The sequence below is a fragment of the Perognathus longimembris genome, chromosome 26, assembly GCF_023159225.1.
Source record: "Perognathus longimembris pacificus isolate PPM17 chromosome 26, ASM2315922v1, whole genome shotgun sequence".
NCBI lineage: Eukaryota > Metazoa > Chordata > Mammalia > Rodentia > Heteromyidae > Perognathus > Perognathus longimembris.
The window spans coordinates 61,658-75,980 of record NC_063186.1 but is presented as its reverse complement, the minus strand read 5'-3'; the positions used below and the strand labels follow the sequence as shown (position 1 = coordinate 75,980).

The 14,323-nt window shown below is 41.8% G+C and overlaps 1 protein-coding gene across 4 annotated transcripts in view; it reads left to right on the top strand.

The window, feature by feature from the left end:
- Positions 1-10,740, top strand: part of Med12l (mediator complex subunit 12L) — a 199,892-nt gene extending 189,152 nt beyond the window's left edge. For 3 of the 4 annotated variants that reach the window (XM_048334781.1, XM_048334782.1, XM_048334780.1), the window contains 5 exons: positions 68-279; positions 1,651-1,807; positions 2,549-2,644; positions 5,573-5,654; positions 8,127-10,740. In XM_048334781.1, coding sequence (XP_048190738.1) covers positions 68-279; positions 1,651-1,807; positions 2,549-2,644; positions 5,573-5,654; positions 8,127-8,179 — 600 coding nt within the window. In that variant the 3' untranslated portion in view covers positions 8,180-10,740. The remainder of the gene's footprint in view (positions 1-67; positions 280-1,650; positions 1,808-2,548; positions 2,645-5,572; positions 5,655-8,126) is intronic. The other variant, XM_048334783.1, reaches the window with a different exon arrangement.
- Positions 10,741-14,323: the final 3,583 nt, after the last annotated feature.

Below are 14,323 nucleotides of genomic sequence, written 5' to 3'. Positions count from 1 at the left end.
TTTCTTAGTGAAGGGGGTCCTGGCAGGAAGTGGAAACACTGATTTTGTCCCTTGTGCCTTCCTGCAGACCATGCCTCAGGGCTACACGATGTACGGAACACAGATGCCTCTGCAGCAGCCGGCTGGTGGTGCAGTCCTGTCCCCTGGCTATAGCAGCAGAGCCTACCCAGCCGCACATGCCAGCCCCGTGCTGGCGGACAGACTCCGGCAGGCGCAGCCCAGTGGCTATGTGCAGCAGCAGGCACCGCAGTACCTGCAGACTGTGACTGGAGCCCAGAGGTGATACCACCTGTAGAATAACAAACCCTCACATTCTTCTTCTAGGCAGGGAACTTGTAATTGTGTTTATTGACCCTGTGTGTAATCATCTTTGCATGTGGCCATCTCATTTTTAGAGGTGTCCAGAGGGGAATGCATTTGTTGACTCAACTCTGCCTTTGTGTGTATGTTAGATTTTTAAATTATGTAGTATTCTTTATTTACTTCTCTTAAAGATTTTTTTAAACTTAAAATATCAAAGAGAGAAAACAATTGATCATTGTTAGTAATGCCTCACTAGCATTTGCGGACTGGAACCATTAAAACTTAAGATTGCAATACTAATGTTGCATGTTTCCCATGAGATCTAGCTCTATTATAAGTTATGACTTTTGTTCCTTGGTAGTGGCTGGCCAAATAAGGATCATGATAGACTCTTTTTCATTCTTGTTTTAATCAGACGTAAATTACAACTGTATCTGTCCCTATCATTGCTGCTGTCTACCTGCTGCTATTGATATGAATGACAGTTAACATTAGGTTCTTCTGTATTCTGTGGACAGCACAGCCAATATCCAGGGTATGTGGTCCGTGCGGTTACACAAGGCACCACATTTATGATGGTGTTTGCTAGATCTGTCTTGAAAATCTTCTTTCAGTTGGAGAAGTCCTGCATTCTGTTTTGTATTGAGACCTGAAAATTAGATGAGCCTTAGTGGCTGTGGCTTTCCTATTAGCAAGGAATGGAAACATTACATTTATCATAGACAGTTCCATAGAGCAGTGTTGACCAGAAGGGTTCAGTATTGTGGACAGTTTTGCATTCTATCAGATAGCAGCAGGTTGCCCATATGTTGACATCAGTGACAGTACATCGTCTTCACTCATGGGAAATTTGGGAAGGTTGGTTCTTCCTTTGAAACATATGCATTATATTTACTATTTTAACAGTAAGTGATAACATAGAAAACTTAAAAATTTTGGATTCAAAAAATTAAAAATACTATTCTACTATAAAACAGTTCTTTGTTCAAGTCCCACCTAAGCCATTTACTTTCTGAGTAACTTCAGTTACTTTATCTGCTCTCTTATTTTTAAAGTAGGATAACAAAAATTGCTGACTTTAAAGCCCTGTGTAAGTGAAGCTCCCAAGTAAATGCTCAGGGAAGTTGCTTCTGGGTGACTGCCGTTTTACCTCAGGCGGTGTACTTGATCTCCTTACCTTCAGGTGTTCCATCTGTAAGCTACACTCCATCCTTTTCTTGTTTGAATTGTGCAAGTTAGTATTGAACACCAATAGTTTCTTGTGGATGTGTCTGGCGTGCCTGTGTTTCTGATTACAACTTGAAAGTACATGGAGGCCTGAAAAAAAATTGCTTTGTTTTTTGCCAGACTGAATCATCAGGCTCTGCAGCAGAGCCCTCTGGTGGTCGGGGGTATGGATGCTGTGCTGACCTCCGCCCCCCCAGACCTCCCCTCTGTTCCCCTGCCTCAAGACCAGGGGAGGTCCCGCCAGCCACCAGCGCGACAGCAGCAGAGACTCCTCCAGGTAGGGCAGGGAGACTGGGGAGGTGGGGAGGGGAGAAGCAGAAAGGGAAGATGCCTTTATAGCTTAATCCTGCAGAAGAAAGAGATGATGCCTTTATATCCTAATTACATTCCAGAGAGGCCAATGTACTTGACAATAGGAGCTAAACCAGTATCATTTATTTCTAACTTGGCAAAGTTTCCTTTCTGTGGGCATGTGCCAGGTCATGGCAAGAAAGGGCATTTAGCAGAACCTCCTGCCCCTTTCACAAAGTTTTAGTGTGCCTTGTTGCACAGTGCTGGGAGTGGGGCGGGGGAAGCTTCCTGCACCCCTGCTGCATTCCTCACAATGCTGGGGGTGGGGGATTCCCTGCCCACACTGTGCCCTGTTGCATTTGTAGCCCCTGTACATCTGGGGTTGGCACTTCTCTGGGTTGTATCATTTTTTCTTGCAATTAATTTAAACTTATGGCCCTCTCTGTCAGTAATAGGCATCTTATACACACACACACACACACACACACACACACACACACACACACACACACGTGCGTGTGAACCAGAATATAGTAGGAGCTTTATATACTATGTACATACTAGCAAAATGGCCTAGTGACCATATTTTTGAGAATGAATCTCTATTTTTCGGTACCATATTTTTTATGCAAACAGAATAATCATTTGATATAAAGTGTATGGGGAAAGGGGGCTCAGAAATTATATCCGTCTCTTCCTCTTAATGGTTTAATTTTTTTTCCTTCAGATGCAGCAAGCCCACCAGCCCCCCCAGACGCAGCAGCCCCCCCAGAACCAGAGTCAGGCCCTTGGCCTCCAAGCAATGCAGCCCCAGCAGCCTTTGGTAAGAATGTAGTTTAGAACCAGATATGCAGGTTTTTCAAATGCAGGCTACATTCCATTATGAAAACTTGAAAGAATCTAAGTATACTGTAGCAAAGTACCTAGAACTACATTAGGGGTTTATTGTTGTTTATCATTCATGTATTGAAAAGTAAAATAAACACTTGAGGTTTAATAATTAACACTTTTAATTTTAGACTGTTCCATGGATGAAAGAATGGCATTGAGATATCAAGGGTTTTTTGTGTTTTTTTTCTAGCAATGTTAGAATGATTTAGTACCTATCTTTAGAAGGTCATCTCAAAGTGCGTGGGAGTACTTTTAAAGACCATGTAGCTGAAATTGCTTGCAGCGAGTTAGAATTTCTGCAAGAATTTCTAATTAGCTCATAATCGTATATGCAGAGAATCTTAGTTTTTCTAAATCTCAGTAGTACATAACAACCTTTACTTTTGCAAGTTCCATACCCTTCCTTTTTTATTCACTTACTATTTTTCTTTAAATTGTGCTAATTTCCTCTTTAGTAAATATTTCCTATTTACTTAAGCGCTTCTTTAAAAAAGGACTTTGCCAGTATCATTGATGATCACATCACCTGCCATGGAATATTGGGCATATCTCTGAAAATAAATACTTTGAAGGAAGGAACAAGAGAAAACCCATGTGAGTTTTTGTGAGATTAAGAGTACTAGGCTCACATTGGTCTTTAGCCCAAGATTTGGAAGGTGGTTTTACAGCCTTGCAGCTGCCAATCATCAAAAAGGCTCAGAGTAACATGGTAACAAAATGGCACATAGTAATGAAGTGGCCTACATAGTAACAAAATGTCCTGCATGGTAACAAAGTGGCCTACATGGTAACAAAGTGGCCTCTGGTGGCTATAGAAAGTCTCAGCCAGAACAAGACAGGTCAGTGCACTGAGAAGACTCTGCCTTGACCAGTTTAGATTTCTGTTTTCAGAACTTTATCATGGATCTAGCTTTCCCAGCTTTGATGCCAGTGACATTTATTACAGTCCAATGTAAGAAATCTTTTCACAGTAGCAGCAGAGAGTGGTTCTTAGTTATCATAAGAGAATTGGCAGGGTGGAGCTGAGTAGTTCCAGACACACTGTAATAGTTCTCCTTTGAATCAGTTCATGTTCTGCCCAAGAACAAAATGTAACTTTTTTCTTTGAACAGAAAAGTTGCAGGAAACAGCACAAAGGTGTCACCAAACTCTTAACCAGATTCACTGAAGACTGACATTTTGTGGCATTTGTTTTATTATTCATTTTCCCTCTTCCTTTTCCTTTGTGATCTATATGAAGAATAAACATGCCTATTTATTCCCACATTTTTAGAGAGACCTAATTATTGAAATTGAGATGTTTAGCATGAATACAGTATTATAATTTTTTAAGTCTTTTACGTTGTTCTAGATGAACCTGCCATGTCCTGTAGTAAGTGCTTCTTCCTGGTTCTGGTTGTCACATTCAACATGTTTTCTGTGGACCGGCTCCAAGACTTCCATACCCCTCCCCTTCTTCATCTTCATGGTGATGGCATTTTTAACTGTATAGGACATTAACTTTCAGCTGCTCAGATTGTCATTATTTGAATCTTTTTGTGTTTTTTTTTTTTTTTTTTTTTTTTGCCAGTCCTGTGGCTTGGACTCAGAGTCTGAACACTGTCCCTGGATTCTTTTTGTTTAAGGCTAACACTCTAGCACTTGAGCCACAGTGCCACTTCCAGCTTTTTCTGTTTCTGTGGTACTGAGGAATCAAACCCAGGGTTCATGCATGCCAGGCAAGCACTCTACTGCTAAGCCATATTCCTAGCCCTGTAATTTGAACATTCTGTGTGCATGTTTAGCTATAATATTACAAGCTGTAACTGTGCCCTTTTCTGTGCGTCACACTAGAATATATGTTATTGGTGATACCACGTTAATACCTGTGTGGGTACTGACAGATCTTTCTAGTGACTGTCCCTTTGTAATTTGTAGGAATGGTTTGATCAGATCTAGTTTGCTGCTTTGTCAGACTTTCACCCAATATAGTTACATGTTCTTAATTATTCTTGCCTAAATTTACTATAGAAATGGGAAAAAGATTGTTTTCAAAATTCTCACTTTTTGTTTTTAATAGAAGACATTCTTTTTATTTTTTGTCTGAGACCAGGACTTGAACTCAGTACCTGATGCTTTCACTCATTGGCTACCACTACCAACTGAGACCACACCTCAACCCCATGATACTTTTATTTATTTATTTATTTATTTTTAGTCGTGGGGCTCTATTTAACTCAGAGCCTGGGAGCTGTCCCTGAGCTTTTTTGCTCAAGGCTAGCATTCTACCACTTTGAGCCATAGCTCCACTTCAGAATTTTTTAGTAGTTTTAGTAGTTTTTAGTAGTTTAGTAGTTTTTAGTAGTTAACTGGAGCTAAGAGTCTCATGGCCTATCCTGCCCTAAACAATGATCCTCAGATCTCAGCCTCTTGAGTAACTAGGACTATAGGCATGAGCCTCCAGTGCCTGGTGTCATTAAGAGTAATTTTAATGGGTAATAATGTCCAAAGTAGGTTTTTCTTTTTTTTTTTTCTTTTCTGATGAAGGCCTTAAATGCTACCCTGTGAAGGATAGTGTCTTATTTCTTTTATTTAGAAGCTGACCCAGCCTTCATCCTCTGTCTGGCAGGGCCTGCTTTTCTCCTGTGCATTCAAGCAAGGTCTATAGGAGTTGATCAAGAAAGGTCTTTGTGCCATGTTTGTGTCACATTTTCTCTGAGCAGGTGGGTACCTCAGCTGCCTGCTAGAAGAAGCACACCAGGATGTAGATACAGACTGATTTGTCCACACTGGGTGCCGCTCCGTTCTCTTGAGGATGTCTGTGACTCTCTGTCTGTGACGGCTCTGTGGCTGATTCCCCCTTTCTCCTGTCACCTTGCAGTTCCCCAGGCAGGGCCTGCAGCAGACCCAGCAGCAACAGCAGACTGCTGCCCTGGTGCGGCAGCTCCAGAAGCAGCTGTCTAGTAAGTACCTGCCCAGAGCCCAGTCCTGGGCCAGCAGGACCTTTGAGAGAAGCCCCAAATCACAGTGGGAGGGGGCTGGGATGTAGTTCAGTAGCAAAACGCTTGCCTAGCAAATGCAATGTCCTGGGTTCGATCCCCAGTACAAAAACAAAACAAAAAACACAGTGCGATTCCTAAAAAAATGGCAGGGTTCCTCAGTACTGGTTCACATTTGGCTTAGTTCAAAGTGTTTTGTTTTGTCTTGGTTTGATTTGGTTGAAATACTGTCTTTCCAATCCTTTTCTAGACTGTTATGTTTCCTCTTGTCTAAACCTGGACATTTTTTTTCTTTTCTTTATTTCTTTTTTTTATTTTGTTTGTTTGTTTGTTTTTGTCACTTGGGGGCTTCAACTCAGGGCCTGGATGCTGTCCCTGAGCCTCTTTGTGCTCAAGGGTAGCACTCTACCACTTGTGCCACAGCACCACTTCTTGATTTTGAGTGGTTAATTGGAGATAAAAGCCTCATGGGGACTTTTTTTGCCCATGCTGGCTTTGAACCACAATCCTCAGATCTCAGCTTCCTTAGTAGCTAGGATGACAGATGTGAGCCACCAGCACTCTTTTTTTTTTTTTTTTTTTTGATAGTCCTGGGCCTTGGCACTGAGCACTGTTCCTGGCTTCTTTCTTTGCTCAATGCTAGCACTCTGCCACTTGAGCCACAGTGCCCACTTCTGGCCGTTTTCTGTATATTTGGTGCTGGGGAATTGAACCCAGGGCTTCATGTATATGAGGCAAGCACTCTTGCCACTAGGCCATATCCCCAGCCCAGCACTCACCTTTAAACCTGGAAATGTTTTTAATTTGGGGAACTCTGTAGATGCACAGGTGTCTTGTTTTCTTGAGTTATGTAATTTTTCTTTGGTTTGTTTTTCTGTTTTGCTTTGTTTTGTTTTAGGGTACACAGCTAGGATGGAAATGAGGCATTTTCACTGGGTCTCAGGCTCTGTTTGTCTGAGATACAGTAAAGAGCAGTGTGTGCTGAAAGCAGTTGTATGGGGTCTGGTAGCCTGCTCAGACCCTCAGGACAGGCTTGGTGTGTGGCCAATAAGCAGCCTGGTTTTGTCTTGGCTTTCTACCTGACTGCTGTGTGTGTGTGTGTTAATTTCTTAGCAAAGGTAATGCCTTTCCTACACTTCTGTGTCTCTGTCAGTCATAATTAAGATTTTGTTTGCGTTTTTCTTTAAAAATAATTTTAGTTACATCGAGTAAATCTTTTTTCATAGGTATGTAGTATAAAATTTGCAATTAATACTTCATTATATTTTATTAATTCTAGAGTTTATGTTCTTACAAAGAATATAAACTTAAGGCAGAGAGTTTTTTCAGGTGTCTAGAAATTGGTATCTATGGCTTCTTCTTCTTCCTCTCCTCCTCCTCCTTCTTCCTCTCCTTCTTTCTTCCTTCTTTCTTCTTTCATCCTCCTCCTCCTCCCCCCTCCTGGCCTCCTCCTCCTCCTCCTCCTCCTCCTCCTCTTTCTCCTTCTCCTCTTCCTCCTCCTCTTCCTTCTCCTCTCCTCCTCTTCTCCTTTCGTGTGTGTGTGTGTGTGTGTGTGTGTGTGTGTGTGTGTGTATGTATTTGTCATGGGTCTTGAACTCAGGGCCTGGACAGTGCCTGAGCTCTTCAGCTCAAGGCTAGTGCTCTACCACTTTGAGCCACAGCTCCTCTTCTTGTTTTCTGGTGGTTCATTGGAGCTAAGAGTCTCATGTACTTTCCTGCCCAGGCTGTCTCCAAACTGCAATCCTCAGATCTCAGCTTCCTGAGTAGCTAGGATCACTAACGTGAGCCACCAAAACACCAGCTACCTGTGTCTTTTCTATAATACACATCTTTGGGGAAGTATATCTACTCTTACTTGCTGGCTACCAGTGCTGGAGAAGTGCATTTTTCTACATCCACTTTTTCTGGAACTTGTGGCTTTCCACCTTAACTCATTTAATTTAATATTAACAACCCCATGAAACTAGGTGCTCATACCAAAGAACTAATTTCAGCTGAAGTACAAAGACACGGATTAATTTCCCAAGAGTTTTAAGCTAACAGTAAAGGCTAGAGCTGCAGATGGCCTCCCCCATCAGCAGTGTCCTCTGATAGCATGTGGCCAGGCCCCTGGGGTGGAGAGTGGCAGTGGAGCTTCCACAGGGTGGTCCTGTGGATGGGAACCTGGAGCAGTGCAAGCCATGGCTGTTTCTAAGTCAGTCCAGTGCTGGTGTCTATTGACTGTGCTTTTTGGTTCCTGTGTGCACTAATCTACCCCTCTACAGCATGAACTCAGCACCATTTTGATCCCACTATCAGGGTCTCTAAGGAGTAGAATGGCACTCTGCCTGTTGATTATGTATTCCCTCATTCCTGAGGTTGTTACTGAGAACAGGGGCAACAGGAAAGCAGAATTTCACTCTTGTAATTTGTACTTGTACTTATTTTTCTCATTAGGTAACCAGCCACAGCAAGGAGTGACTCCCTACGGGCACCCTTCACACTTCTAGAACTGGAAGAGAAGACATGCAGTTTTATGTGTGCACTGAAAAATAGAAAGTCAAATTTAATGTATTAGTCATCCAAAAAAATGTCCCTTTTGTCTTTCATTTCTTTAATGTTTTCTAATATTTTATGCTGTATTTCATACAGATACATTTAAACAAAAAAAAATGAACAAGTGGTTTGGTTTTGTCACATTCAACTTTAAAGCAGACCTAAAAAGGTAGATCATGCTGGCCCACACCAAGAGTGTGATAGCAGGCCTCTTGAAATTGGTGCTTTTTAAAAATCTCATATTTACAGAAGGAATTATGGTTAGTTTAAAAATTATGTATTTGTTAATGGTGAAAAAGGTATTGTTGTTTCAAAACTGGTGGACCAAACTGCTGATTTGAAAGGCATGGCAGGTCTTGCAGGAACATGACCTATTCATTCACCTGTGATGGTGAAATGGACATTTATTTTCATCACTCTAATTTGAAATGTTTATAATTTCATAAGCACTTTATAAAATTCATTCTTATTTATGTAGGACTTTGTTTTTGTTGTGGTCAAAGGTGCTGAAACAGATTGTTGCTTACTACTTGAACTTCCAAGGCTTCTGCAGTAGCTACCCTGAGATTCATGGGAGCCTTTTAGGAGCTGTACTCAGATTTGTTTTCAGTAGCAAGCGCCTTGGCCAGAGTCTTCGTGAGGGTTCATCCTGTGACACCCACAGGCATTGCCTGTGGAGTTGTCCCACTCATTGACTACCAGCCTGGCAAATGTGACCACCTGGTTTTGGTTCTCCTGAACTTAATGCCAGCTTGCCAGCCCTGCAGCTGCCCTGAGATTCCACAGTGCACAAACCTGGCATGGGTCCAAAGACTCTAGTCCTATAGTCCAGAAGGCTCTGGTTTTCATAAGAGGTGTATTTAGTGTTTATTTTGTGAGGTAAGTATTTGCTGTTTTGAATTTAATTATCAATGTTGTCAGTCTTGATTGTGCATTTACACATACTGTATTTATAAATTGGTGCAAAAAGCACAAGTAAATTATACATCAAATTTATTATAAAGAAATAGCAACTATTTTAACTTTGTTCAAGTATGTGGTAATTTGCTCCTATTAGATAATAATAATACAGTAAATTATTATCAGTTTGTGTAACTTTAAGAGTATTCCATATAATATTTTTTTAGATTTAGATGCATAAATTTTCGAATGTGAAGATTGCAGGGCATTTAAAAACGTATGTGGGGGATATTTTCCCAAGTTCTGTGTTAATTCCTTTTCTTTTTGCCATATGATTTTTATGTAATATAGTTCAGCATACTGTGAGATTTGTCCATAATGAGCAAACAACATAGAATGATTTTTTTAAATGTAGCTTGTACAACTTCAGGCATTTTCTTTGCAAATCATTATATAAATTGTTTTTATCTTCCCCGGTGGGTTACATTGCAAAGTCTGACCTCAGATACATGTCAGCTCACTTTGCTGTGGAAGCACCCGTGTGAACTGCTTCGTACACTGTGAAAATATTTCACTCCAGCCACTCACTTTGTGTTTACTATGGGCTGGGAAAGACTTTGCCAAAACATTAAATACCACTTTTTTCATTAAATTAACATTCTATCTGCTTTTGGAAGATATATGTTTATATTTCATCTGGTTTTGTATATCTTCCATTTCTTCAAAGTAATATACTCTGTAACTCCATCTGCAAAACCACTGAAATGTGAATGTTGTGCCTAGTGAGCGAGTCACAACTCGTCCTTGCTGGTTTCTTTCCAGAGATTATAGGTAGTTAAAATGCCATTTTTCATTTTGAACCATATATTTTTGTAGCTCTATATTGCAAACAGCAGTAATACTGTTTCATTAATGAGTGTTATATTTGCATAGCATTTGTATGCACTTTACATGTTTTTAAGTTATTAATCATTTTGTACATGGGATCTATGGGGTAAACCTTTCTTGTTTTAAGGTAGGAATTTGGGAAGTTTAGTAAAAATGCAGGGGTTTTTTTCCACTGTACATTACAAGAAAAGCAATGGGAATTTTTCATTTAGTCAATTTCCTCCTCTCGCTTTTCTATCCTGACTGATTTTTCTTCTCCTTCTTTTTCTAAAGCAAATATGTTAGTTTGTATTGATGTGATCATTATAAGAAAAAAAGCTCTTTAATTTTCTTGGTGAATTGCCAAGACAAATTTTGTTTAGATTGATGTCTAATGAATGGCATGTTGTCCTAATTCTTCCATATAAGCTGCTCTTTCCATGTTCCTAATAGGCTTGTATTTGTTTTGTTGTCCCTCCCTGAATGGACCTAGAGAGAGGTAATGTTGCAGTATGGTGAGTGCAGTCCCCAGGCTGTAGAGAGAGCCACTGGCAAGGTGGCCTGTCCGGGGACAGCCAGACAGTAACATGGTTGGTGCATAGTGACGTGGTTGGGGCACAGTGAAGATCTCCCTGTGACTTGGATGACTGGGTGGGTCTACCATGCACTGTGTGCTCTCTGATCATCTACGAGATTCCCACCACATTCTTAAATAGGTGAGTAATGGAATAGAAACAGGAAAATTACATCAGGTTGAATGAAGCATGTAATATGAATACAGTTGATTACAGAAAAGCAACATTTTGTATAGAGTTGATTGAATTTTAATTGCAGTGATATTCTTCCAAACATGTTAAGTGTCATCATTTAATACAAAAAAATGCTAAAGCAATGACTCCTCCTCAGAAAACTTCAGTGATAAACAGCTCCAAACCTGGCATAGCTGACCTAAGATTTTAAATGCGTTTCACTGTATTTTTAAGCCTTTTTAATGAATGTATTTGGACAATATATACTTAACCCCCCTTTCACATTCTATAATGTGCAGTTGTTATGTTTCTTTTTTTACATGTGGAAAATTTGGCCTGCACTTATTTTTAAATGCAATTACTGAAACATTTTATATTTCCCATCAATGAAATTTTTTGCTGTGAACCAATGGTAAGTCATAATCAAGAGTTTGAGTGCTTCTTTTCTGTGGGTTTTAGCAAAGTGTACATCAAGTGGTAAATTAGCACAGAGACTGCAAAGTTAATCTTTCCCATGCTTGTAACATTAATACCAGATGGACTAGGCAACTGGTAGGAAAAGAAAAAGGTCTCCTCTTTACCAAAACATTCAATTGCATTAGCCATTTGTTGTTTTATAGTGAACCATTATTCTCTTAATAATTGTTTTTTGTTGGCGAAATAAAAGTGCCTTAAGTTAAAAGTTTGTGCTGAAATCATTAAAGAAGTCAATATCAGTCCATAACACATTTGTCTTATTTTGCATGTCCCTTGTAAATTTAATACTGCAAATGTAATTCAAATTCATTTCATGCCTATGGCTGCCTTTGATTAAACTTCTTCCAGAAAATCCATTCTGACAGATGTTGACTCTGTTCAATTTTACTTCATGTCAGATAAGTTGAATATAAGTTGTTGCATAATCACTATCAAGTGGATTCTTTGCTGTGCATCTGTGGTTCCCAGAATCAGAGATGTGGGGATCCTTACTGATTAAGGTCCCATGTGGGCAAAGCAGTGTTTGTCCATGGGGACTCCCCCTCCTTTCCCTTGGCCAGACATCTCCCCAGGGGCTCCTGGCTTGGGGACTCCCAGGGCCACACAGCATGGCTACGAGGCTACCCCTGTCCTTGTTGGCTAATCATTAGTGGAAGAGTAATCAATGCATGGCCAACAGTGTTTTGTGCCTTACAGATTTCATTTACCATCATAATCTATTGCTTCTTTGTTGATAACTAAGGTGCCATTTTCATCAGCGTGTATTTGACACTCCACCTAGGAATTCCATCAGATACTTGGTGCCATGATCAGATGCCCTGTTGTCCTGACTATGTAAGAACTGTCTTCTACCCAATTCCTACTAGGATTATCAGTATAGCCAACTGTGGGAAACGCTCCAGGGGAGAGCGGCTAGCAGCGTGGAGCCACGTATGTCCGGAACTCTACTGCAAACAGCAGTCACTACATGCTCTTGGGAAAACCCAATGGGCATTAAGGCATGAGTTGGCTCCCCCGCCAGGCCTGCACCTCCTGGGAAGTTCCTTTTCAAAAGAGTCCCTAAGTACAGGTGTCTGTTACCTATTGGCTGTTGATTACATCATATACTGGGTGATTTGCCTATATAGGCTTGGAAACTGCGCAATAAACTAGGTCTGTACCTCGAGTCTGGTTTCCGGAGTCTGTCTCACCCGGGCCCCCTCGTCTTCCTGACTCTGTCTCCACTTGCTCCCCAAGCCGCTGGCCTGCAGCAACTGGCACCCGAACAGGGACCCAGGTAAGTGATTGGTGCCCAACGTGGGGCCCCACGTTGACACACATAAGCGAGTAAGTGGACCTCTCCAAGCAATGTGGGGAATACTAACTCAAAGAAAGGAAAGCCAGATTCGTGTTCTCAAAGGCATCTTGGAGAGTAGGCATCTTTATTTTTCTGATAAGCAACTGGGTAAGTTCTATGATACTGTTTTGGATCTTTGCCCCTGGGTCCTAGCAGGGGAGGTTTGGGATGATGCTACTTGGGAACGAGTGGCCTGTCTGGTCCAAAGGGGTGAATATGTTAACTTGCCCCCCAAGCAGCGCTGTCCAGCAGTGACTGCAGCAACTGCAGCTGCAAACTTGGTTTCTAGCTGTACACCAATATTTCCTTTCATTGTGAGTTTTTTTTTTAAACAATCCATATTTCTATTTCCTTGACATTCTTTTCAACGAATACTATTTTACATGTTCACTAGAATTATGCCCTTGGGTTCCTCCCTTCCTGCTATCCTCTGGCCTGACTCTTTGTGTGTGAATGTATAGATTATCATGTCCAGTTATATTTTAGATTTATCTATCTCTGAGCTTGGCTTACCTCACTGAACATGATTTGTTCTTGGTCCATTTCCCTGCAAATGATACAATCTGTTTTCTTTCTAATGGGTGAATAAACTTATATTGTGTTTACATAGCACATTTTTTGACCCACTGATGTACTGTACTGCCGGGGTCCTTCGCCCCCAGCTCTTTCCTGGCCAGCGGGAGAGCCAGGGAGCGTACCCCATGGGGTGAACGAAGAGGAGGTAGAGTCGCGAACCGCACACTTCCAGCCCAAGAAGGACACTCAGACGATTCGGGGAATGTCACGCAGTCTTTCGGTTTTAATAAGGAGGAACCACATTTATAAAGGCCGAATGGCGGCAGGAAGAGGAGGGGTGTAGCGTAGCCAAAGGACCTCCCTAAGGGCGGCATAAATCTCCTTCACGGCCCACAGGACCGCCTCCGGGTTCACCACCAGCGGCCATCTTGGCTCACACGTGGCCCCGAGGCTGGGAGGCGGGGCTGGTTAGAGCCTCCTTTCCGGTTCTGGACACGGAAGGCAGGTGGGGCTAACAGCCACGCGGCTCCAGGGCTGGGAAAATAGGCGGGCCAGATAGAACCGCCTCTTAAAGCTGCAAGCCGGTGCCCCACAATGTACGGCCTCTGGGCTGTTCTCACAACTTTCTATTGTGAATAGTGCAGCAATGAACATGGATGTGCAAGTACCTTTATGGTATTCTGATTTGTAACATTCTGGGTAGATGATCAAGAGTGGTATGGCTTGATCATGGGTAAGTTCTGTATGTTTGTGTTTTTTAAGTGATGAAAGAATATTGCTTGCTTTCAGATACTGATCATTTTGTGGCCCATTAAGAAACGGTGCCATTCATGGAAGCCTAGGCCATCTCAGGTGGTGGGTTGCCATCCTAGGAGCAGTTTGGTGGTGTGGATTTCCCAGGCCAGGCAGCTACTCTTTTATCCAATGGGTTTTTGAATGTTGATCTCAGTGTTTCCAGCTCTTGAACTGCATCAGCAGCACCCTGTCTTTAGCTACACAAATTCAGCTATAACTGAAACCCTTGCATCCCTAATCTCCAGGGCTCCTCTGCCATGTGCTGGGTCCCATGGGACTCTGCTCCAAGGCTGTGAGGAAAATGCTGTCTGGTGTGGACAGTGTGGTTTAGCAGATGAACCTGGGACAGCTGTCTCCAGCTACAGTTCTTATATTGGCATCGTTCAAGTATGAGGTTCATTGTCAGCACAAGTGTCACCCCAAGTCCTGTGCTGTCATCAGCTTGTGTTGTATGGCTT